Source organism: Hesperophylax consimilis, chromosome 6, assembly GCF_061612785.1.
Source record: "Hesperophylax consimilis isolate HC1 chromosome 6, BYU_Hcon_1.0, whole genome shotgun sequence".
In the NCBI taxonomy this organism is placed as follows: Eukaryota; Metazoa; Arthropoda; class Insecta; order Trichoptera; family Limnephilidae; genus Hesperophylax; species Hesperophylax consimilis.
Genome location: NC_142841.1, coordinates 40188815 through 40216355, shown reverse-complemented (window position 1 = coordinate 40216355; position 27541 = coordinate 40188815). Strand labels below are relative to the sequence as shown.

Here is a 27541-nt window from a genome sequence, read left to right as displayed (position 1 = left end):
CAGTGACCAGTGGAGAGTGGAGAGTGGACTAGTGGAGTAACAGGGTTGTGTTGTCTGGTGTGTCCAGGGATCCCGCTGTGCGTGCAGGACATGCAGGGGCAGGGCCAGTGCGGGGGGTCCTGTCAAGGGCCCGGCCACGGGCCGGGGAGGGCGGGTTCCCGCTCCTCTCTGCGCAGCGCGGGCCGACGAGCTTCACCCTCGCCTTTGGGGGCCCCGTCGCGCGCAGGTGCGGCCCGCGCGGCGGCCATCTTGCTAATCTCTTGCCATATGCCCGAGAGGCGCGCTCTTAGCTTGCCCGCGGCAGGTGACACCAATACGTATCCACGTCGTACTCGTTGTGTTGTATTGTTTGGTTGTGCCTCTTCTCTGCCTGGTCTGTCGGTGTTCATGTCACTAACCATTACACCTAATACCTACCTCATGTTCTCAGGTCTTCTGATTGTTAGCGTTAGTCCTAAGCCCTTATGCCCTCATGGTCCTGTCGCCGAGAGCTCCGTTGTAACTTTATTTCTGTTAAGGCCCGTTCCTATTATGCAAGTAGCTTGCACGCAAACTGCAAGTTGCAAGCAGCTGGCACAGTAGTGGAAACTTGTTGTAGGTACCACTTGCATGCAAGTTGAAGTTTCAACTGTGCAAGTTACTAGCTACTTGCAGTTTGCGCCATGCTACTTGCATAATGGAAATGAGGAAGCAGCCTACGGACTATCAATTTTTGTTCATCCAATTTGAAGGAAAAATTCCGGGAGACTCGGCCATCCGATGGTCCTTTTATTCAGAAGAGAACATTTTCCGGTCCCTCTAAACATATTTCAATTGAATTGAACAGACTACATCAGATGATCAGTAAGCCTTTTTACATGCGTCGCATGGAAATATGGAGAAGTTACAACAGAGCTGTCATTGGTATGCCTATATCATCCGGATCCACCATCTTAAACTCAAAATATATTAATTTGATATGGCATTGTTTGTGCTATCTAGAACATATTATAATATCCAAACGGTTTCTCCTATTACAAACCCTTTACACAATACATTTTACAGAAATTCTATATCTGTGTTATTTATTTATATATGCAATTTGTTTATCCTTGTTTCTAACATCACACCAACGCTGCTCTACCAACTGCGCTGATGGGGCCCTATCTCCTTCGGTCATATTTAACTGTATCATACTTTGAATAAGAACTACCAACATTATCATCATTTTCTCACCGCACATTTTTATTGGCTGCTATCTACAGTTGGTAGAGCGGTGCCCTGGCAAGGAAAGGGTACTGGGTTCAAGTCCTAGATGCGACCGATTTTTTTTCTGATTTTTCGGTTTCAAATTTTCATTAATAAATCGCTCATATTGTATTCAATAATTAAATATCACAATTTGAGGATTTACTCATTAGGTTATTCCAAAAATAAAAATAATAATTTATATTTTCATTTAAAATGTTTGGTGGTTCAATAATTGTATAGACCAGTTTTGTGTTATTTCACTTCAATTTCGTTTTCAGTAACTTATCAGAAAACTTTAAAATGTTGATTAAATTTTAAGTATTCACCTGTTTCTTAAAATTTCCTTCAATGCTATGGTGTCATTGCTATTCAACCATGGTCAGTTTGTTTCCAATTCCTTTGAAGAGAATTTTCAGTAGTTGAGATCTTTGCTATCTATTATATTTTATAAGTAGGTACCAGAAATTATTTATTGTGGAAGTGTAGAAAAATGGTAATAAAGGAAACACAGAACATACTAGTAGCCCGTGGCCTGCATTGATCTTTGACCAAAGGTAGGCGGTGTGAATTTTTTCAAGTTTAAGTACGAATACTGACTATTTAGTTCAAAATAGTCATCTTATTATCATCTTCCGCTGATTGCTGTGATCGACTGAATAAATGATCTTATAAGTTCCTTGAATATAACCTTCATAGAACTTGAAAATCAACTTTTAAATTAGATGAATTGTTCAAATTCTCTGAAACAACCCGTCGTTAATAACTTTTCTTATATTCAATGGTACCACCTCATAATATTGTGATAAACAAATTGAACCCAGGTATTTATTTGTAGGTGTCTAAGTTACTTGATACAGAAACCAGGCAGAACAGTAAGGCAAATATGATTAGAAATCACAATATAATCTTCCAATATCCTAACCTTTTAATATTATCTTTTGAAAACAACATTTACCACATTTTGACCCTGCAGATTTCAGCAGTAAATCCAATAATGATTAGAGCCAGAGGTAAAGTCATATGAAATAATTCTTGTCATAAAAAAGCATTGAAGAAAAGCAAGATGGTCAAGCCCATTTTCTTTAATACATTAATATTGTTTTAACTTATTATTGTAGATATATTTTTTCCGGAAAATTTCCACCTATCACAGTAAAAATCTTTCTATCCTTTGCACAAAATGCCATTAGTTTTTAAAATCTTCAAATTTACTAATTACATTTTTACCTAATAGATTTAAATTGGTGAGCTTTTATACAAACCAATAAAATTAAACACTGTACAAATAATATATTTACTCATGGCTTTCATTGAAACTAACTACAATAGTCAACATAGGTACCAGCTTTAATGTATACTTGTCCAGTCCATGTCATAATACATTATAATGATGTAATATTTTAATGTTTCGCTTCATCTATCATAAACTGCCTATCGCTTTATCACTAGGTACTGTCTACCATACTATCTTTGTTATAAGTACTTACCTAATTATTAACTATTATGAATGGCTTTGTGTTATATTAATAACATCACTTGCGATCCTTCAGCACCATCATAAAAGCACATTAAAATCATATATTATCAAAATTTACATAACGACACAGTGAAAATTAAAATCATTTATTTTATAGGTCTTTCAGACATCGAATAGGGTATCAGTAGAATATTGTATTATTGATTCCTTTCTGAGTTGGTATTGAATAGAAATCCATAATCACCGAAATCAATTTAAAATACTTGCTAAGTACTGTAAACAGTACCAACCAGAATGGAAGCAATTAATGTATTTGCTTAGTAAATTAGGTTACAGAGTAGTTTCATTGCTTTCTGACACAACCAAAACAATTCATCAAATTTCAAAGTTATATACATATTTAATATATATTAACTTTGAAATTTGATAAAATGTAACAGTTCTATTATTAGTCCTTTATGGGTCAGTTGTTTCACAGTAGGTACTTGAATAGAACATTGATTTACCTCCGTGGTTGGGTGGTTACGATCCTTGGGTACGAATCCGGTTGCTGCGGTTTAAAATCCTGGTGATCGGAAATAAATTTTATTTTATTTGTGTTAGTTTACAATTTATTAATTTTAAATACTTAATAAATAGTACATACATTGGCACGTTCCACAGTGGCAGCTAATTTCAATATCGCCCATTCGAAATTGAAACGTTGCATGAAATGGCTTTAGCTCCGGTTGGTGACCAGATCTGAAGAGCCAAAAACTTCCCCACCTTCCTCTTACCCCTCTCCTTCCCCTCCACACTAACTTCAGCCTCACAACAAACCCCAATTGGGGGTGCCTTAGACTCACTGGCTCCAGAAGATTGGGACTTTTGTGTAGTACCTATTCACATAAAAAAAGAACTTTCACAGAATTTGAATATGCATTAACCTTGAAAATTGATGAATTGTTAATGGTATGTTGAACAACTGACCCTAAATGTTCTTATTTTAAGTATAAACCTACACAATACATGTATTTTGGAATAATTATATTATTTTAATGTAGTTTTGCTTGACTTTCCTTCTGTTTAGTTGTTTATGTATACATATTATATGTACTAATTTGTTTAGTATATGGTAATTTATTAACATTTGCATATTTAATTTTAAGATGCCTACTTACTTACTTATGAACCTAATTTTAAGAAGCCTACTTACTTACTTACTAAAGAACATAATTTTATTATTATACAATATGTAGTTAGTGATAAATCCAGATTTATGTATTACAGATTTAATTAAATTGTGAATTTTATTTAGATTCCCTTTGTTACTTTGATTACAGCATCGACAGTGATTTAGTATGCTGCTTGTCTCTTTGTTATATGTAACATAGCTACTAAAACACCCTTTTACAATTAGATTAGTTTCCTCCCTTAGTGTACTAGTGTACTGTAAGTGTTTGATCCACAGCTTGAAATGTTCTAATGTGCCTAACCTCCGATCAGGTTCAAGACGTCCCAGTTTAACATCTCTGCAGAGCAGTTCCTCGTCAGTGCGAAGCTTCAGCATGCGTCGATTTGAGAGAGAGAGAGAACAGAAGGAGAGACGGCAGCAGATGCAGATGAGGTTGGCGCAGCTGCAAGGAGGTGTGGGACTGGGGGCACTGGGTGGGGGCGAGGGGGGCCCCTCGGGGGGCCGAGGAGCCCCCAGCCCGAGCCCCCGCACCCCCAACTCCACCGACGGACTGCTCCCGGCCGTCAACGAAACGAGAGAGGTAAAACTCTACATTATTAGTGGAGACGCTATTCCTCCACAAAATTAGTGCACATTTAAAAAGGCAAGCCCAGGCTTTTAGCGCACATAAAATATAAGTGATTTCAATTAAATTTAATAATTAAAAGCAATAAAAAAACTCACTTAATCTGTAGGTAAGTCATTATGCTAATATTCATTGTTCAACTTTCCTAATTGAGTGGTAGCTTAGTTAAATGGAAATTGGATCTAAATATATCTTATTTCATTAAATAAATATAGTAAAATATAATAATACCAAGAGCAGGCGGAATGGATTAAACCACGTGAGATGTGTGGCCGAACAGCACATATATGTTTCAATACAGAACAATGGTTTTGTCCACAGCTTTCACTATCGCAATTCCCATTGATGGACGAATGCGAGTCTCCCAGTATGGATGGAATAATTGGTCCGTGCTCTTCCTCGGGCACGTCTTATTGACTGCTGACTCCATCTTCCACATTTCATCAAGAATGACTCTGATTGAGAGATGTGCCCAAGTGAAACAAATCTATTAAATCATTAAAACTAACATGATTTCAAGACACCATCTGTACTTGGCAAACAAGTACTGCTGAGCAGGAACATGTTGTCGGGTGTGATCAATTATTGTGATAAGCGAACTTTACAGTTAACAGGGATATAATAATATGACAAAGCAAAAGTTTTTACATCAAATAATACTTTGTTTAAACAAGTAGGTATTAATAAATCTCTTCCTTTCTAAACACACATTTAACACAAAGTGAAATGGATAATAATGCGATAAAACTGTGATCTTCTGGATCTTATGAACAAAAATCACCTATGAACAAAATGGACTGAACGCAATGTCTACCATGTGCTTTTCAAATTAGAAAGTTACAAAGTATTATTATTTGTTAGGCTTACTTGTGTATAATAACACTAATTTGTTGTTTAAGTGTATCTATGTTATGGTCAATTGTTTGCATTATAAAACTTGTTAAGGCAAGACATCAATGTTACGTCAACTATAAGAATGCTACAACTTTTTTTAGAGCTGATTTTAAAACTGAAATCTTGTTGTTTATAAAGAAATTAGTAAATTTTACAAAATACATTGCTATCTACCGAATACATAGTTCACACAAATGACCTCCTTTTTATTACTTAGCCGACAACTGATTTATCAGATGTCATCCTTCCTTTAGCCAAATTAGCCAATGTATAGCCCCATTCACTGCAGGAGGCTATAGACACTCCTATTTTCCAACACCATTCTGAAATTGGTTGAATTCTGACATTTTAGTACATGTATTAAATACAAATAACGTCGTAACCATACGTAATCAACACAAATAATAAATCGTAGTGTTTGAGCGAAAAGTTGACACTTTTGGCCTGTCTGTTCGAAAACTCATGGTAAAAACGTTAGCTTGGTAGATACTCAAAGCAAAAATGTCAAACTGACATCGGACACAAAAAAAACTATCCAACGACATTCAGTAAAAAGGTAGCCATAGTTGCCGTAGAATTCTCAACGTTGGAAATTAACCTCCTTGTGAATTTGTGAATAGGGGCTATATCATGTAGATCTTCCAAGGCCATGAAAGTATATTAATTAAGACAAGTTTGTGAATTTGGGTTTCATTCTATATGTAGATAGTTGTTGTTTTTATAGTTTATATCTGTAAGATGTTTAAAGCGTAATACTACATAATTTATAAATAATATTGTTATGATCAATGTGTAAGATAAAACGAATGTAATTAATAATTGCCTAGGTACATATTGTCACAGGAAAGCTATACTGATGTGTCTGCCACTGCGTACAAACATACATTATAATTGTAGGTTTTTATTTTCTTGTGTTGTTCTCAACTCCTGTATGAAATATCCATGTCCTATGAAAATCCTTCTAGTATTCACTTTGCTAAATGAACATAGTGTCTGTTACCTCGGCATCGCTCTCTTGTGATTATAGTACGTATACTGATTTGAAGATGTGGTTTTGACGTCAGAAATAATTTGTGCACATTATGTTTTATATTTTCTTGTATGTTTTAGAAAATACATCAGATATCAGTAAAAGGTTGTGTGAATCAGAAAAGTTCATATATTTTTTTGTTTACAGTAAGTATCACATACGACTTAATAATATGAATAAGTTCATAATATATTATGTAGTTACCCGTAGGTATCCAACATGATATTATGTCTTAAAATGTTTGTAATATTAATAGGATCAGTCAACTATAAAATGAAATACATACTCATTACCAACGTCATATTTTTCTCCGGACACAGATTTAATACGTACTATGTATGTTTAGAACATATCATAGAATAGAAAACCCTCACACGTTGGCATTTTAATGTATGGCTTCAGAAATAGCCTACGGTCAAAAAACAATGTAGCAAAAACTTCTCCCATTTGCGCATTGAGATACAAACATCATTGTAGAATGAGCTTCATGTATGTATGCCTTAACCAGTACTAGTTAATAGCATATATGTATGTGTTAACCAGTACTAGTTAATAGTGTTGCTGCAGCTTACTGTACAACATATATGTATGCATTAACCAGTACTAGTTAATAGCATTGATGCAGCTTACTGTATAACATAAAAGCACAAACCTTCAATGAGATAAAGTTTTGCATTAATCACAAAATTTGGCCATAATGTTATTCATGAAAATTTCAGTTTAATATTAATTTTTCTTAGCACAAATAATATGACCACCTTTCATAAATTGACATAGCGTAAAGAAAAGGCTTCATTAATGATCTCTGATTAGTTTCTCCTTACTGCATCGCAACTCAAGCTGTGTAGTGGACTGACTAGATATAACAGACATTATCAATATCTACATGATAATATAAAAATTGGCCTATCATAAATGTAATTATAAGGTATGGACACTTAAACATTTTTATACAATTTACTACAATGAATGTGATGTTTCGTGTGAACATGTTTCAAACAATTAATTATTTGAAACAAACTTTACATCAAAACTTTGAATAATATTGTTGTAAAATAAACAATAGTACCGCCTACTTCCGATACAAAAATTCATGTATTTAATGATTGTGTGCGAAAAACATCAATGAAAAACCTCCAATGTGTTGCAGCATTCTTTCTAAACAAGAGGATTTTTTACTAAAAATGTTGACATTAGACTTGTATTAGTTGCAAAGGAATTCAAAGTAAAATTTTAGAGAATATAAAAAAATTTGACTCGTACCAATGAAAAAATATTTGAGTATATTAATTTATGTAGAATAATTATTTTATTTTGTTACAAAATAAATTAAAAGTTACTGCTCAGATTTAGTAAATACACAAAATATATATTTAATAAAGAATTATGAATTCTAATAAAAAGGAGTCCACTATATTCATGTAGGAGCTTTTCAATAATAGTTATTAGAAACCCGATAGATACCTAGTAATGTTATGAAACCATTACAGTTGTGACTCGTCAACATAAATAATTTAGTAGCTTTTGACCAGGATTTAAGTCAGATTTTTACACTATTAAATTTGTTTCTTCCATTGAATGCCAATAGAGTAGATAATTTCTCTGCAGTGAAATAAAAATTTTAATATTACGGTTTTCAGACAAGTATAAATTTACCAACACTATTCCTTTCAAGATTTCTATGTAGACATTCTTTTAGACATTAAACTTTTAAAAGACAATAATCGGATTAATAACACATTTTGCACTTTAAATTCTTATCATCACCAGCCTTCTGGCGTCCAGCTTTGAACAAAGGCTTCTCTCAACTAAATAAATACAGATTTACTGACAATTTCCCCTCTTCAGTTTTTTCAGCTTTCGACCATCTGATGCGAGAAGTTAACATCTTCAGGTGTTCGACTGCAGGTAATTTTTTAATCTCCGCACAGGAAATGCTTCTGTGTTGTTTTCGCAAACGCTTTCCGTTAATTTCATAAAATCGTTATGACTATTTTCTACACAATCATTTTGCAGACCTTTTCAGATGAATTTCCTTTGAGTTACGTTTATTGGACATATTTTTAAATGATTTTGATAGGAGTTTGTAAAGCTGTGATAGAAGACTGATAGGACGGTAGGTTATGCATGTTGGTTTTGTCTCATTTATACCCTTTCTCGAAGAGTACTGTTGAATATATGATCTAGAAAAATATTTTTACTTTTATCCAAGATTTTTTCTTACAAATACCAAAGTTTGCATTGAACAAAAAAATTAAAATTAATTAAATTCTATGTTTCATTTTTTTATTGATATTTTATCATGTGATATATGTATATATATTGAGAACTAATATCAAACTAACTTCACTAAAACACGCCACAGCAAAGGAGATCTTTGATCTTTACCTAAGATTCCTAGCATATCATTTGTAAGTGTAGATTCTGTTCAAAATCCAGATAATTTAATCTTATAGGTATATAATATTATGTACATATTTTATTAAAAAGACAAATAACTTAGTTTAGGTACATTACTTTATTTTTATAAACACAATATATATGTTTTGCAAACAATGTTCACTTCGTCAGGAGTAAAACTAAAATTAGAAATGAAATATAGATCAACTTTGGAGAGGGCGGTAGAAGGAGGGGGAGTGTAGGAGGGGGAGAATTTTATTAGAATTAGGACTTACAATATCATTAGAAAGGAGAGACTGGTTAAGTGGGATAGTATTTAAAAGAGGATTTATAAAAAAATTCTCTCATTAACTATATTTACATTGATATTAAGTTTTTTCTTGGTTAAACGCAACGCTCGTTGTATTCTACATGTTCACAGATGGCGTTAATTAATTAATTTTGTTTAAATACGCTTTTGCAAGGTATTGCTTTACAATATTAACACAAATCATTTGTTTGCGCCCGTATATACGCAATATGAATATGAATCAATAGTTTTGTTCGTTTAAAGACTTAATTCTTTCGAGAAAGGCTCACAAATACAATATTTTACTGATGATTCAATCCAATATTGTATTTGTATGCCTTTCTCGATAGAATTGAGTTTTTATATGGACAAAACTATTGATTCATATTCATATTGCGTATATACGGGCGCAAACAAATGATTTGTCTTAATATTGTAAAGCAATATCTTGCAAAAGCGTATTTAAACAAAATTAATTAATTAACGCCATCTGTGAACACGTAGAATACAACGAGCGTTGCGCTTAACCTTAATTTTAAAATTATTAATTTGTAAAGCCTTACAATCTATAAGAAGTATTTTTAACCTTTCCGGGAGTAAGTTACGTAATGCTGGCCGTGCTCTGGGGAGTGAGTTTTTTTTACATAAATAATTTTTTTTTTTTTGATTATATGTATGCTTTATGCAAAATAAATAACTGCCGATATGTCTGTCGATAATGATGTAAAATGTTTAAAATTAGTGTAAAGTTACAGGAATATGCCCATTGATGGCAATACGATGCATATTTACAGAATAAGCATTGAATATGAATATGCGACGCCTGTCGTCCATAGCCGTCCATACTCCTTTGGCAAAAGTGTGTACCTTCTTTCATTAGCGTCCATACTCCCGGAAAGGTTAACCCTATATTTACATCAAAAGTATTATCAGAAAACTCAGAGTCACTATTGCAATTTAGAGCTCAGAGACGTTCTTTGACATCGAAGTTCTACCTATATAATATCAAAGGAATTGCAATCATTACCATTCACTTTATAAACCCCTGATCTTTTAGTTCGAATATCGCTATCTATTTTGTTAATTATATATTTTTTCAATTTCTTATTGGTATAATAAGCCGGTTGAATAGTATTGGGAATATTTTTACTTATAATTTTTGACGTATCATTAAAAAAAAATGGAATTCTACGTCAAGTGTCTATTTACTCCTGATAAAGCGAATATTGTTCGCGAAACATGTTGATTGAGTATATAAAAATAAAAATTGAGTATTTAACTAATTTATTTGTCTTTTTTTAAATAAATAATGCTATCACAAAGTGATAAAAGGATTGAAGAACTTTCCTTCGAAAAACTAATATTATGTTGTTCTCAATAACTGATTTTGCAATATGAATTGAACGTTTTTAATAGCAAGACTTTCAACATCGATGTATAAAATCCTCTTAGCTCAATTAAATATTTATTATTGTTGCATGCATCAGGTTAGATATGGAAATGGCACAAATAAGTTCTCTTCTGGTAATGAGATCGTAAAGAAGAGTAGGTATCAAACAAATAAGAGAAAATAACAATATCTAATTCAAACCGCGGAGGTATCAAGAATAAAAATTATATATATTTTGATTAAATTAAAACTTAGATCAATGTTGAACACAGTGGTCACTTTGGTCTTACAAAATAATAATGTTAAATAATGTAGTTAGTTTGAATGTATTTGCAGAGCTTTTATAGTTGAATTGTTGATTTTTGTCAAATGTACCTGTACAATCTCCAAACTATTAATTATTTTGTATAATATTACAAAAACAATATGTATTTGTACCACATGTGTAAAATGCTTTGAGATTTGTACCAAAAATGTATGGTTAACTAGAAAAAATCATACCTACCCATTGTATCATTCTATGTTGAAAATAAAATGAGAAAAAAATTACAGTAATATTGTTTTATATTTTAGAAATTAAGCCCGCTGTCCCACCAGGTAAAAAATCGACATAAACTGTTTGCTGTAAGACCCTCTACAGAAAAGTAAGGTAACGGTTTGTGGCACAGCCATTCTGTAACTTTTCTGCGGTTTATGTCGATTACTTACCCTTACCAACCCAAAGTATGGGAGAACAGGCTAAGTATTCCATATATAATTCTATGGGGAAGATAGATTTCATTAATGGCCTCTTAGAACAAACACATAAATTAATAGGACCGTAATTCAAGAAAACCCCATTCAAATTAGGTGTTCAAAAAGATGCTGAACAAAAAAAGCAGATGGCATAAATAATTGCATCGCACTGAAAGAAAACCCCCTTTTAAAGAGAACAGACCAAGCTGACCAACCAAGGTTTGGAACCTTGGACCAAGACAGCATTTTACAAAAATCCCAGAAGAAATGACTACATCTAAGCCAGCTCTCCCACGGTTCTATAAGAAATGCTGTAAGACACTGCGCAGAAAAGTAAAGTTCATTTTGTATCAATTCCTTACCCTTAAAGAGGTATCAGAAGGTTTACTCATTCATTTTTATTTCATTCCGCTTTCACACAGCATTTACAGAATGATATAGAAATGAACATCCATCCGCCCTTTCCCACTATGATGCTGACGAACGAAGTTGTGTGCCTTGGAATTGGTTTGATTTGTGACCAAAGAATTTAAATAAAATGAAGCAAATAAAACCATGGATATTAAGGAGAACTGTATTGGGTACCGTACCATATCTTCAAATGCATCAATGAGAAAAAAATCCTGAATCATACTTTAATCATCTTCGAATTGATAGAAGTAAATTTGAAGAACTGCTACTACTTGCTGCTCCGTCAATAAAGAAAGAAGATATGATAAAGTTGTTGAATTCCACATAATGCAAACTTTAAAAAAACAACACTTGATTTCAACATTAAAATCTAATGGAGACAACTATCTAAGTCGGGGGTTACGTAAATATGGACTAAATAGGTTTTTTGGCTGTTAGTTTGGGTTATTTTAATCATTTCCTAATCTTCGAACCTAACTTTGATTTTTGATTGAACGTATTCATTTTGTACCATCTCCCTGACATAAATAGCTGTTTCTTGTGGTAAGTAATTAAGACATCGTCCCACGGGCCGGTAATCAATTGACGTAAACCGAATGCTGCAAGACCCTGTACAGAAAAATTCCACACTAAACTGCGCAGCAGACCGTTCAGTTACGGCCCGTTCACACATGACTCCGTTTTACTGTTCCGTTTTATTGTGTACGTTTTTTTTTCGTCAATGGCGTATGTAGTTGTATGAGCGACTTCACGCATGGCACAGTATTCTGTATACAGTAAAAAATATCGTTCCGTAAAAAAATGACATTCCGTTTTGTCATCGAATACTGGACGACGGAACAGTAAAAATATACGGATACGTAGAATTTTAACAGATAGATACTGTGCCTTGTCCTTTTTATCCTTGTAGAATAGCGGCGGTATACTGTTCACACATCGCATCCAGTAATGACGGATCCGTTGAACGTTATACGGTGCCTATGTGTGAACAGAGCATAAATTTATGACGTATCCGTTAAAAACGTACCAGTTACTCTAGAAAACTTAATTTTCTGCAGTGTCTTACAGCATTCGCTTTATGTCGATTGCTTACCGATCCATGGGACGACAGGCTAAGCTGAAACTAAGTGCTATGTATAATTTTTTTGCGTAATAAGCGTGAAGCGAAATTCGACAAGTTTATCGAAGATACTGTGATGTGAAAGTATACCTGCACAAATAAAACTGCAAATTGTGCTGAGAGAAATGAACCAGCGTTCTTTCCATGTCCAGACATTTCATTTCGAGCATGAGGGAAAGATGCCGAATACCGAAATTTTATTCGATACTTTTCTTTCATTTTGTGCCCAGACTATATTTTTAGGGCAAATTGACCAAAAGTGAATCCTGCTTTACCGATCCATGGGACGACAGGCTACACACAGGTGTCAGGGAAAAGTGCACCGACTACAGGTATTCTACATAATACTTAGAACGAGTAAATAAGACAAATTTCTTTTTTCGAAATTTCAACATTTTAAGGTAGTTTTCACCTCCCGAAGTTGTACTTTACCCCATACACCCTGTATATAAAACTACAGGTGGGGCAAAAGTAATCACCCGATGTTTTTTGCTGTAATTTTTGTTATGTTTTACTTCAAAATGTCAAAACCGTATAGACATTTGGCGCAATTTGCAAAAGTTATAGCGTTTTCCAATAGGGTGATTACTTTTGCCCCACCTGTACAAGGTGCCCAAGAATAAACTCTGCGAGGCAATTCCTGCAGACGGTAAAGGATAAATAATACCAAAACTGAAAAGAAAACATTTGGTACAGGATTTAGAATTCTTCATCTCCCACTACACTACAATCTTGTAGAATCTTCAGTTAGGACAGGTTGTTTCGGAGAATTTGAACAATTCATCAAATTTCAACGATCATTTCCGGGTACTGTGAAAGTCCTACACAAGTTCTGATATTATATCATCACAGGCTAGTTGCATGACAACACTGAAATAATAACAGAACTTGAAAAAATCTTTAACAGAATTGGGAAATTAACTTTGAAATTTGAAGAATTGTTCAAATTCTCCAAAACAACCCGTCCTTAGTGGTGATGATGTGAAACGATTACCAAAATAATACAACATTAGGGCACAATAAATAAAAGATTGTTTAAAATTGATAAGTTACTTAGGTTTCTTTTATTTCAGTTGAAAATAATAAAATGCAAGTTCACTGGAGCAAACGAGCCAGTCTCAAAATAATCAGTACCGATAGAATGCAAGTTTGGTACAAGGAGTTGGGAATTAAATACTGGTGGATTGGATTGAAATGGAATGAAGGTTCGGTTCAGAGGGAAGAAGGGTTTAATCGACTTCTTCGATGGTGGGTCCTGCACCTCCAGCTCCAGGAGGAGCTCCTGGGCCAGCGGGGCCTCCAGGCATTCCACCGGGGAATCCAGGCATACCTCCGGGGGCCCCTCCAGCTCCCTGGTACATCTTAGTGATTATGGGGTTGCACACAGATTCCAACTCCTTCTGCTTGTGCTCGTACTCTTCCTTCTCGGCCAGCTGGTTGGAGTCCAACCACTTGATGGTCTCGTTACACTTGTCCATGATAACAGTCTTGTCTGTATCCGCAATCTTGTCCTTGATCTTCTCATCTTCCATGGTGGATTTCATGTTGAAGCAGTACGACTCCAGGCCGTTCTTGGCGGTGATGCAGCTCTTCTGCTTCTCATCCTCGCTGCGGTACTTCTCTGCATCATTGACCATGCGCTCAATATCTTCCTTGGACAGACGACCCTTGTCATTGGTGATGGTAATCTTATTCTCCTTGTTGGTTGTCTTTTCCAGGGCGGAGACATTGAGGATACCATTGGCATCAATGTCGAAGGTCACCTCGATCTGAGGAACACCTCGGGGCGCAGGGGGGATACCGGTGAGCTCAAACTTGCCCAGGAGATTGTTATCCTTGGTCATGGCACGTTCACCTTCAAACACCTGGATGAGTACTCCGGGCTGGTTATCGGAATAGGTGGTGAAGGTCTGCGTCTGCTTGGTGGGGATGGTGGTGTTACGCTTGATGAGGGTGGTCATCATTCCTCCGGCAGTTTCAATACCCAGAGACAGAGGGGTGACGTCCAGCAGAAGAAGGTTCTGTACTTCCTCGGACTTGTCTCCGTGGAGGATGGCAGCCTGAACTGCAGCTCCGTAAGCCACAGCCTCATCAGGGTTGATGGACTTGTTTAATTCCTTACCATTGAAGAAATCTTGGAGGAGCTTCTGAACCTTGGGGATACGGGTAGAGCCGCCAACGAGGACGATATCATGCACCTGGGCCTTGTCCATCTTAGCATCACGCAGAGACTTCTCAACGGGCTCCATGGTGGATCTGAACAGATCAGCGTTCAACTCCTCAAAACGAGCACGAGTGATGGAAGTGTAGAAGTCGATACCCTCGAAGAGGGAATCGATTTCGATACTGGCCTGGGTGGAAGATGAAAGGGTCCTCTTCGCTCTCTCGCAAGATGTCCTCAGACGCCTCAGAGCCCTCTTGTTGGTGGTAAGGTCCTTCTTGTATTTCCTCTTGAACTCCTGGACAAAGTGGTTCACCATTCTGTTGTCGAAATCTTCCCCACCCAAATGGGTGTCTCCAGCTGTGGACTTGACCTCGAAGATGCCATCCTCAATAGTAAGGATGGACACATCAAAGGTTCCACCACCGAGATCGAAGATGAGAACATTGCGCTCTCCGACTCCCTTCTTGTCCAGACCGTAAGCGATGGCTGCGGCGGTGGGCTCATTAATAATCCTAAGGACATTAAGTCCAGAGATGGTTCCAGCGTCCTTGGTGGCCTGTCTCTGGGAATCGTTAAAGTAGGCAGGTACAGTGATGACGGCGTTTTGGACAGCCTTGCCGAGGTAGGCTTCAGCAGTCTCCTTCATTTTGGTGAGGACCATGGAGCTCACTTCCTCGGGGAAGAAAGTTTTATCTTCTCCTTTGTAGTGAACTTGAATTTTTGGTTTGGTGTTGTCATCTACGACTTCAAAGGGCCAGTGTTTCATATCTGCTTGAACAGTCTGGTCTTCGAACTTGCGGCCAATGAGTCGTTTGGCATCTGAAAAGAAACACCGACATTAGATTCACGATCATCAATGGACGCAACATGCTGATAGAAATGTGTCACCTCAGAGTGTACATTCAAATCAAACAATTTTAAATTGTCAGAAACTCTAGTCTAAATGGTTGTCATCATGAAAAGTCGTATTTCTTACAATATAAAGAATGATAAATATATGTTGAAAAACAAATCAGGACTCACCGAAAATGGTATTATTGGGGTTCATGGCAACCTGGTTCTTAGCGGCATCTCCGATGAGACGCTCAGTGTCTGTGAAGGCCACATATGAGGGTGTGGTGCGGTTGCCCTGATCGTTGGCGATAATCTCCACCTTTCCATGCTGGAATACTCCAACGCAGGAGTAGGTGGTACCCAAGTCAATACCGATTGCGGGTGCCTTTGCTGCCATCTACAAACAAGAGAAAGGTACATTAGTAATCAAGGTAGATCATGCAGCGGCGGTGACTCATCCGCTATAGCACTAACTATGACGAAATGTCGATAATCTACACGTTTATCGGAACTTGATAGAATACATGCAAATGGCGGATATACTAACTCAACAAGGCCGAGCCATGCTGACACGTCCGATGAGCTGAAAACCAGATGCATTAGATAATGGCCGGCAGGAAGATAGCCCGAATAAAAAAAAGTTTTTTTACAACTTCATAATTTATCAAACGCGATAGCCAGACAAAAGCGTTGCGATATTGGCAAAGATAAGACCAAAAGCCAACCGGCGAGGCGTGGAATTCTGGAATATTCGAGAACACACGTGGTCACAATTGTGTGATGCACGGGAACGCGAAGAAACATGAGGCTGGACACCTGCGCTATAAAACATAAAAATGAGAAATAGGGGGCAGCTAACCTTCGCTAAACACAATTATAAAATAAAACGAGGGAAAATACTGTGTGGGGGCAAATGTGGGGCCGCGGCGATTAACGAAATACTCCTGTGGTCAAATGAAATGAGATTCTAAAAAATTACACAAATATACAAGATAAATTAAAAAGACTAGAAAGCACGATAAAGGGGGGCAATATTAAAACAAACATACCTTTGGAGAATTAGTTTTGTACTTCTAGTTGCAGATTAAACTTGAAGGAACCCCTCTCGACGTTCTTACACCGGATGGCTTGAGAGAATTGAGGATCAAAATGGCGGTGGAGCGAATTTATATCAGAAGTGACGTCACGAGCGCTTCCAGAACCTTCTAAGTTATCAACCAATGACAACCGTGGAATCTTCCAGTTGCCGTATGCGTCAGCCTCGCGATTGGACGAAAATTCATGCGCCAATATTAACCACTGCTGAAGTATTTTCACTTTGAGCCTTCTTTTAATATTATTTGTAGATTTTTATACTAATCTAGACGTTTTAGAAGCTTGGAAAGTATTTAAATATTTTAAAATAAAAATTATTCATATGATATATTTATAATGAACTTCGAATTGCCTCTCTTGCTTTAAAATTCGAGGATGTTCTCGACCCATGTTTATTGCGCGCCAAAGAAAAAATATTCGATTTGCAACAAAGGTAGAAAAATCGAGAAATTTCTACAAGAAACTGTTTCTAATGAGGAAACTTATCGTCAAACTTAATCAGTATTTAATCAGCCTCAATTATTATTTATTGGCGTGGCGTCAGTCACTTTCTAGAAAATTGCTTATCATTAAAAAGCCGAGATAATATCTCATATGTATTATCAAAATAATAATCCTTATATACGAATATGTAAATACTTCAACCTTTAATATAAAAAAGACCTTCAGCGTTAAGGAAAATTTTTAACGATATCTTGTATTTGGGTTCACTTTGTTCTGCTTAAGTATATTATAATTTTTATTTTGTAACAACTAAATGAGCAAAACCTCAAATTGTAATATACTCAGCTGAGGTCCTGGGTTCAATTCTTATATGCGACCAAAGGTTTTTCCGATTTTTCAGTTCCACAATTTCGTTTGAGAGTCGCTAATATTGTCTTCAACGATTAAATATAATGTTTATGACTGGGGATAGACGTTTTATTTATATTTTAACCATCCAACCAACACATCTTTCAAAACTACAATTAAAAGTTCTATGTTATAAATACTTTTTTTTAAATTACCAATTATAAATCCTTACAACGAATCAAATATAATTCAAACTTAAATAAAAACAGTAATGTTTACACAGCTGAACCTAAACGGCAAAATTCCTTCCGCGAAACCATATTCATACACAATAATTAAAATCTACAAAAATATGACATATTCGTTACTAAAAGTGTACTATCCTTAAAATAAATGAAAACGTTTAATATTTGTGTACACAAAACAACAATAACTCTGATCATAAAAATAATAACAACAGGTAAAGTACAAAATGCAATACATCTTACACGATCTGGGATTGAATCGTCCAATAATAGCCAACTCTCAATAATGCTATCTTTAAGGTAAATGTGGTATATAAAGTACTTAATCTGGGGTTTTGACTTGCTATCTTGGCAAAACTGGAAAAATAAAAATTACTCAAGTATAAGACGTAGTGGGTCCCTGGGACCCATATGACTCTGGTAAATAGATTTTGTGATTATGTGAAGGGGCTGTCTATCCTCCTGCGAGATCTCAATGACTCAGTCAGACTGTAGAAAGTAGGGAGGTATTGAGATGCGCGGGGCTCAGTAGTTAATAGGACAAGAGGAAAAGGGAGAGAGTTTCGATATGGGTCCCGTAGACCCACAACGTCACTTGAGAGTCAATTTTTTTTCAGCTGTTTTTTCCAAATATTTTCTGTGCAAGCAATTACTATTACGCATAAGCTTAATATGTCGTAAATTAGTAAGTACCTAGATTTTTCAATGAAAGCGATTTTGTTTTACTAGTAGGTATTTATTATTCTTTTATGAATAATTATTGAAATTCGAACATAAAACGGACAATACATTATATATTTAAATATGCTAGCGTGTACCCAAACTTCTTAGAATATAGCAATGGCTAAAGAAAATACCCTGAAAATACAAAGTGTACCTACCCAAAGTTCGTTGAAAATATATAACAATATTATTTTGTATGTTGCCAAGCGTAGGTACAAAAAGTCTACGGATTTAAAAAATATCTTTTGACCGCAAATGTTAACTGTTTAATTTATTTTCATTCTTTTGTAGTGAGTGGTTTATTTATGCTTTCGTCTGTCGAGGTATATCTATGGGGTGAGTGGCAGAGTGGTTTATTTTTTTTATTTATGGTGAGTGGTTTATTTATGTCTACGGGTATATCTATGCGTCTGTCTATGATTTATGCGTCTGTCATGTTGTAATGATGTTGTAATGGTTGTAATGATTGTAATGATTGTAATGATTGTAATGATTGTAATGATTGTAATGATTGTAAGTTTATGGATTGTAATGTCAAACTCAAAAGACAAAGTCCAAAGGGTGATTGGTGAGCAGTGGTGAGTCGTTTATTTTTGCTTGAGTTGTTAATTTATGGTCCAAAGGTGAATGGTTTATTTATGGTCCAATCCAAAGTCAAAAACTGTCAAAAGTCATACAAAACATGTGATTGGTTTATTTATGAAATACATATTATCATGATTTATGCATATTATGCAATAATTATACATAATGGTGAGTAGAGGTGGGTCCTATGAGTACTTTTCGTTACTGGGTACGTTTCTCTGGGCAGCCACACATAGACGCCAACATTTAATAGAAAACTCACCAATCGCTATTTCCGGCAACGACGTAACTGCTAAAACAACCGTCAAACTTCTGGGAGTTTATCTGGATTCAGACCTTTCTTTAAAAAGTCAGGTAAATAAGACCGTTAGCACGGGGTTCTTCTACCTTAGACAACTTAAGTCAGTTCGTAGGAACCTTTCAACAGAGGCAACTAAATTACTTGTGAACTCATATATAGTATCACGTCTTGACTATTGCAACGGCATTTATGCAAATCTTCCTAAATGCGAAACTGATAAACTACAATCAGTGTTCAACGCCGCAGCAAGGCTTATCACCGGGGTACCCAAGTTTTCGCACATTTCGGAGCACCTCCGAAATCTTCACTGGCTGAAGTGTCCTGAAAGGATCCAGTACAAGCTATGCTGGATGGTGTTTAGCTATCAACGAAATGGCGCCACCGTATATTACTGAGCTATGCATTCCGGAAAATACTGGTCTAAGGCAGTCAAGTCTTAGATCAGCGACATCATCTGCAATTGGAAGGTTGAAAGAGCCTAAGCGAAATCCGAACACTAAGTTTGGTGATCGTGCATTCGGAGTATCCGGCCCTAAGGCTTGGAATAAACTTCATATGGAATTGAGATGTATAACCAGCCCAACAGAATTTAGATCAAAACTAAAAACTCACTTTTTCAGACACTCATTTCCATAAATCCGTCATTCTATCCAAATATTTCTTTTTTTTTCTTTTTTTTATACTGTAATTGTTACATTACCTAGCGGTTCCGTTTATTCAATTTTTCTATTAACTTGCCTACCAATGGACAATGGACAATATCAGCGGGAACATAACAAGTCAATTGGTTTAATTGTTGGCAGATGAATCATCTAAATGCGTTTAAGATTGACGATTGATTTTATTCATTAATTTCATTCATTTAACATATATATCCAGCTAACAATAAAACACCCTAATATAATGGAACTTCCTTCTTCTTCTGGCGTTAGTAAGATTAGATTGTTAATATTAATTTTAGTTGTAAGTTGCTAAATATGTAAATACTCGTATATATGTCGTTAAGATAGTAGTTATAGGCCTTAGTCGTAAGTCACTAGATATAAGTCTTAGAGATAAGTCAGTAGTTCTAGTATTAAGAAATATATTTGTACAGCGCCCTTGAGGTGATTTCTCACGAAAACGGCGCTATATAAATTAGCCAAATATTATTATTATTATTAATGAGTACAGGTACAAAAAATACCTGGTAAAAATACCGTTGACAAAATACTCAAGAGTATTTAATACCGACCTGACGATTGATTCAGAATAAGTAATTCTAATGAACTCAAATTCTGCCCACATATTTCCCCACAAATATTCTACGGGAGAATAATTCCCCGTTTTATTATTCCAAATCCGGGGGGGTTGTTACAGAATTTCTGAAAAACATTATTCCCCACAAGAAAATTTCAAAATGAATACTCCCACGAAATATTTTAAATCCATAGGGGGGGGGGGGTTGTTAGAGAATTTCTGTAAACCATAATTCCCCACAATTTTTTTGGAAAAATGGCTACTCCCACAAAATATTTGAAATCCGTGGGGGGGGGGGGGTTTGTTATTTGTTACGGAACTTCACTGAACAAAATTCCGCACAGGCAAAATCATCATATGTGATTCCCCACACTGATTTTTCGAAATCCATGGGGGGGGGGTAGCTACGGAATTCCGTTTCGAAAAATTTCTCACATTTTTCCCATCACTACCTATCAGGTCAAATACCAGTGAAAAATACCCGTCTAAAATACCTACTAAAAATACCCATCAAAAATACCCATCGAAAATACCTATCAAAAATACCAACTAAAAATACCCATCAAAAATACCTACTAAAAATACCCATCAAAAATACCCATTAAAAATACTGGTCAAAAATACCTGGTAAAAGTACCTATTAAAAATATTTAGTCCCGGTATATAATACTCGTGAGTATTTTGGAACCAGGTATTTTCATCCCACAAAGACTGAGTTTCTGTGGACTGCTACAAGCAGACGTCAGCATAACATTGAAAACTCCCCAATAACCATTTCCGGAAGTGACATCACTCCAAAAAGGTGCATCAAATTACTGAATTTAAGTCACTTAACGGAATGGCTCCGGCTTATTTATCAGAATTGTGTATTCCAGAAGATTCCAATTCCCGACAGTCAACCCTTAGGTCAGCAACGTCATCAGCTATCGGAAGGTTGAAGGAACCAAAGCGCACACCAGATACTAAGTTTGGTGAGCGTGCTTTTGCCGTGTCAGGACCTAAAGCAGTGATACTCAACCTTTTTCTTCTGCGGGCCACATTCATATGTTTGTAAAGCTACGCGGGCCGCAACACTATACTGGTCAGTGTTGCCAACGGTGTGAGCTTGATTCCCCCTTTTATTATTCGAAATCCATGGGGGGGGGGGGTTGTTAGAGAATTTCTGTAAAACATAATAATTCCCCACAAAAAAAAATCCAATTTGAGTGCTCCCCACAAAATGTTTGAAAATTTGAAATCCATGGGGGGGGGGGGGTTGTTACAGAACTTCGCTGAAAAAAAATTCCGCACAGCCAAAAACATCCACGTAATTCCCCACAACAATTTTTCGAAATCCATGGGGGGGGGGGTAGCTACGGAATTCCATTTTCGAATTTCCGGCCGCAAAAAATATTATATCATATAGATATATAAAGATAAGATCAAGAGGTTTTTGTTATGTTTAGTAGCCTAAATGGCGATACATCGCCTTCGTTACCTTTCACCTTTCGCCTGGTAACCATTTAACTTTGGAACTGTCAAAAATTTATGTGTTGCCACGAGCAAAATTATTTGCGCGCATATTTGTCTGTCAAATCTTTGTTTTTTAGATATAGATCTAGCGTGCGCAGTAGCAATACTCTTATACCATTTTATATTATATATATTGTATATTATACTTATACTATCCTCTTCGGGTTTCAATGTCTGTACGTCAAAGTCGCAATTAATCTCAAATTAACGTGATATAGAATGCCAGATTTTGTAAATCATGTTCCTGATATTAAATGTATTGAGGGCCGCACAAAATAGCTCGGCGGGCCGCATGCGGCCCGCGGGCCGCAGGTTGAGTATGACTGACCTAAAGCCTGGAATGGACTGCCACATGATTTGAGAATGATCGCAGACTCGACAGAATTTAGGTCTAAACTTAAAACGCACCTTTTCAGACAGTCGTATCCATAATTTCAGAAACCTCCACTTTCACAGTTGACGGCAATTTAAATTTAAATTAAAAAAATGTAAAAAAATACTAAAAATAAAATAAAATAAATAAAAATAATAATTAAAAATAAATAAATAAAAATGATAACAACAATTTGTAGGCTTTTAAGACAGTTAAAATACATTTAAATTAAAATAAAAACTATAGCAGACAGAAGATCATGCGACGACCAGTGTTTTTTGATATAGTGTCCTCTGCGTGCAGTTCTATCTTTTATAAGCATAAACTTTTTAATATAAGTGTGTTTGTTGGAAGTGACTTGCCAGGTAAGTATGTTTTGGTATCTTTTCTAAATAACAAATGTAGATCCTAGGAAATAAATTGTACAGCGCCCTTGAGGTGATTTTTCACAAAAACGGCGCTCTACAAATTATCCAATTATTATTATTATTATTATTATCTGTCACAAGTACAAAGTATCGCATGGAAATACCCGGTACTTTTACTGGGTACGATAAATACACCTCACCTCTAATGGTGAGTGGTTTATTTATGACGAAATGTCAAAAATTTCGGACGAAATTTTACAAACCGCTCAATTAAATTACTCGGCCTGTAAAAATTACGGAACATTTAGATTTTTCGATCAATTTTAATATTTCAGAAAGAAGGATTTCATGCTGTGTTTTGTTTGGAAGTAAAATTCGTTGTTTTTATAATTCTTTTACCATAATGAAAACTGTCAAGTAGTGTCATTATTATTTATAACCTAGTTTCGGGATGAATAAAAGTCACTGCCGAAATTATAATTTACTGATAATTTTGGAGGCCTCTCTTTAGTAAATAACCTGTGATATCATTATAAACTATGTCGAGAATTATCAACAACTTATCAAGATCCAGGGAAATATAATACCGATTTCACCATGCAAGATAAGATTATCTGTGATTCTATATAGGTATTACTATTGGAACCCGCAATGCTTCGCTATTACTAATGTCTGTCTCGGGCGTCTACGACTTCTACCACCATTCACTACTGTATATCACAAGGTTACTGTTAAAAAGCTACATTACATTGACTAATTAAACTCCGTATCTCATTCTGGTGCAGAGATATAGCATTAAGTTTCCCCGGGCGTCCCTTACTTATACCATTCTCTAAACACTCCTGGGACTAATAAGAACAAACTTTCAGCGATATCGGTTGACTACTTTTCTAGTTTTGCAAGCACAAACATACGCTGGGTGAATTCTTATACAGGGTGTATCGGCACTAACCCGACAAACTTTAACCAGCTATTCCTTAGCACATTTGGAGTAAAAAATGTTATGGGCACTTTGCTGTCCGGTAGCATTTTTTTTTCAATTAAAAACAAAAAAATTTAAAATTTCCACACTACATCACTGTCATTGGCATTGCGTTTCGTGTTCAACAGCTGTTATAAGCAAGTATGTCAAAAAGCGTCTTCGCTCTTTCGCACACACTAAATAATAATAGTTAAAAATGAAATGAATGGTGCCGTGCTATTTCGTTGTGACTGTAAACGTGCGCCAATATAGGTACACACGTGCATTATTCAACGGAATTCGAATAAAATATTTGCCAGATGGGTTTTCAAACTTTGTCAAAGGGTAAAACAGTGGTGACATGTGGTGAAAATATGAATAATAATTTTTTTATTAAAAAAAAACGTTACCGGACAGCAAAGTGCACATAAGATTTTTTACTCCAAATATGCTAAGGAATAGCTGGTTAAAGTTTGTCGGGTACGTGCCGATACACCCTGTATATTAAGATTAAAGGTTACGGTCTACCAACGTGATAGAGGGCCACCATACTAATGGACAGAGATGTGCAAAATGGGTATCCAAAACCATTTGAAATGCAAAATGGAAATGGGTCAAAACATTTCCATTTGAAAATGCAAAATGCAAAATGGTTTTAAGAAAAGCATTTCAAATGCAAAATACCTATTTTCAAAATGCAAAATGGTTTCTCAGGTCAAACAATCAAAATAATTATAGAATTTTTAAACAATTTTGTCATTTAATAATGGACATCAATGTAGAACAAACATATTACATGAAGGTATATCCAAAAACACCACTACAGATTATGAACCACAAAAAAATTGCATGGGACTAATGTTGCCAACGTAAAAACATAGAAACTGCTATCTAACATTTAATATTACAGCGTCATTACCCCATGTTCAGTATTTGAATCAGTATTTTTTGTAATGGTATCAGTCAATTGCCAGGGCTCCTACCAGGGAGCAACTTGACAAATGTAAATTATCTCTCATAGCGATGTTGAGGACCGACTGATATTTGGGGCTTATGAAAAAAAGATGAGTGGAGATATTAGGAAGAATGTTGCAAAAAAGCATTTAAAATAGAAAATGCATTGAGAAAAGCATTTAAAATGCAAAATGGTTTTTAGAAAAGCATTTAAAATGCAAAATGGAAAATACCATAGACATATGAATATTAGTAGACCTGCCCTAAGTGATTAAAAGCGTATTATCCCCACTCCCCATACCGGTTCCATTGAGCCGGCTGGGCTCGCATATGGCCTCAAGTGAAATTTGAAAACGTGACGTCATCATTCTTGTGCGAACTATGGTCGAGGCATCATCGGTTCATTTTACGAAATAACACGGCAAAATGTTGACTTGTACTATGAAAACTTGTAAAAATAGATGTGAAAAAGAGAATAAACCCAATTGTCGTATTACATTCCATATATAAGCATTATTTTACTTTATTTTAAGCATATTCACATCGTATAATATGAATCAGTTGTTACTATCACATCGAGAAACGTCTGGACGCGAAACACAAAGCTGGTGGGTTGCTGGGAAGTAAATTATGAACACTTATAAAAGTGTCTTAACTAAATACTCTGAAACTAACTACGACTCTGCAAACAGAAGAAATTTACTTTGCCGAATTTGGACTTCGCAAATTAGTTCATAACAGGGGGGTATAACTCCGAGAAAAAAGTGGGTCAGAAAAAAAGACACGGTAATCTCTATGGGTGACTTGTGACGTATATTTTCCACAAACCAATACGAACTTCATGCATGTTTATAGGCCGCTGTCACGAACTTCATGCATGTTTATAGGCCGCTGTCATTGGCCGATTTTAGGCTAGCCAATGGGTTGGCTCCGAATGAGAATTATATTGTCTATGGTTACGCCTTTTTTTATAGTTTCTATCCTAGTCGATGGTGAGTATGTGTAGTAGTGACGTATATTTTTCAGTTACAGACTTTTATCTATGGCAAACATTAGGACCCATGGGCTCAGTACTAAAAACCCGAAGATATTGATCTAGTGAGTGGTTCATTTATGGTTCATAACGTGGCGAGTAATTTGCGCTCCCATGTAAAAATGTCTATTCATTCAAAGGCAGATTTTACTTTTAAGAACTAAATGGTGATATTATAATGCGAGATGCCTATTTACTGTCAGATTGATTTATTGACGAATCACAGTCAGCTTAACCCCCTTCGTTCTTCAACAGTTGATTTTACCCCTCGCCATTATCTTCTCGTCTATTAATTCCTATGTCTGTGGAAAATACCCATTTTGCATTTTGCATTTCCATTTGAAATGGATTTATTTTAAATAAAGCACATCTCTGCTAATGGAGTATAGTATTCATTTTGATTTGAACAAAATAGTTATTAAATTGCACTATTTTCCATCTCCAACAACTGAAATTGTAGTTTCTTATTATCATTAAGTTGAATCAAAGCTTTGTTTAAAAGAAAGCCTATTTAGACCGGTAGTCGCAGGTAAAAGTATGCCCTTTACTTTCTTTTTTAATAAAACCCAAACTAAGAACCTATTTTTTAAAGTGAGGTGTTTGGTTGTTGGTTTAGTTTAATTAAATTTAATTAAAAATGAAGAAAAAAACTATCTTATTTCAGTGTTTTTTTTTAAATAATTTGTGCGTACTGGATGAGGGGCTCCTGTGCAGTTTTACCTTAGGTTTTACTGTGATGTCGGGACAGAGGGATAATTGTCAATAGAATCTGTATTATCTCGCATGAATACTCTTTATATTGGTACTTACATCTCGCTTTTATGCCGCCGTTCCTCTCATACAAGACTTCAGTTACACGATTACAATAAATGTCTGGAAATAAGTAGCTTCCTTTAAATTGAATAGAGATGCTATATTTAAAATCACATGTCATAATATTACCTACTTTGATTCTCTCATTTTCATTCTTCTTCTGCTCTACATAACTTCCTGCTTCGAGGAGCTCTATTTTAACTTTGCAACATGATATTATGCTTGTTGTAACATTGAGTGACCAGCTCAGGCATGGGGGCTGTGTCGAAGACAGGATTAAATGTAATTGATTCCTACTAAAAACGTTTTAAAAATAAAATATGTGTAAGGATTGTATTATGACATAGGTAAGCATGTAATTAACCGCAAATAAATAAAATAAGTTTACCTCTCAGAAGCTAGGCGTACTGTACAAGGCCTGCAGATACTTTGATAGTACACAACTGCTGACTGGTTGAATTTGGCTCAGGAAATGGTTTCCCCCAGGGACAATATGGGGTTAATATAAAAAAATAATAATTTGCAGTATGACTTATATGTTTATCAGCATCTAGGGTTTCCATTTCTAAAGACTACATCGTTTTATAGTTTAATTGCTTCATTCGATCTTGTATAGCATTTATATTTTATAAATAAATATAAATAATTTTGTGAGTTTCAAAAGGCAACTAATTTTAGACCTATTTGCTAGTTATTAACTTGTATTATTTATTAGCTTTAAAAAACAAGTCTTCTCTGTACATCTTCCAACGTTTAAATCACATACTCCTTAGT

The 27541-nt window shown here is 35.5% G+C and overlaps 2 protein-coding genes across 2 annotated transcripts in view; one reads left to right on the top strand and one right to left on the bottom strand.

The window, feature by feature from the left end:
- LOC149423361 (uncharacterized) overlaps positions 1-9206 on the top strand; it is a gene marked incomplete at its 5' end in the record, with an annotated part of 104847 nt that extends 95641 nt beyond the window's left edge. Inside the window, 3 exons of the mRNA XM_089632733.1 lie at positions 68-304; positions 4193-4461; positions 4828-9206. Coding sequence (XP_089488859.1) covers positions 68-304; positions 4193-4461; positions 4828-4923 — 602 coding nt within the window. The remainder of the gene's footprint in view (positions 1-67; positions 305-4192; positions 4462-4827) is intronic.
- A 4600-nt stretch (positions 9207-13806) lies between these two features.
- LOC149423360 (heat shock 70 kDa protein cognate 4) lies at positions 13807-16975 on the bottom strand. The gene is made up of 3 exons (XM_089632683.1): positions 16823-16975; positions 15963-16170; positions 13807-15758 (listed from the first exon to the last, which is right to left on the bottom strand). Exons 2-3 carry the CDS (start codon positions 16168-16170, stop codon positions 14005-14007), a joined length of 1962 nt encoding a protein of 653 aa, XP_089488809.1. The 5' UTR covers positions 16823-16975; the 3' UTR covers positions 13807-14004.
- Between the last annotated feature and the right edge of the window lie 10566 nt (positions 16976-27541).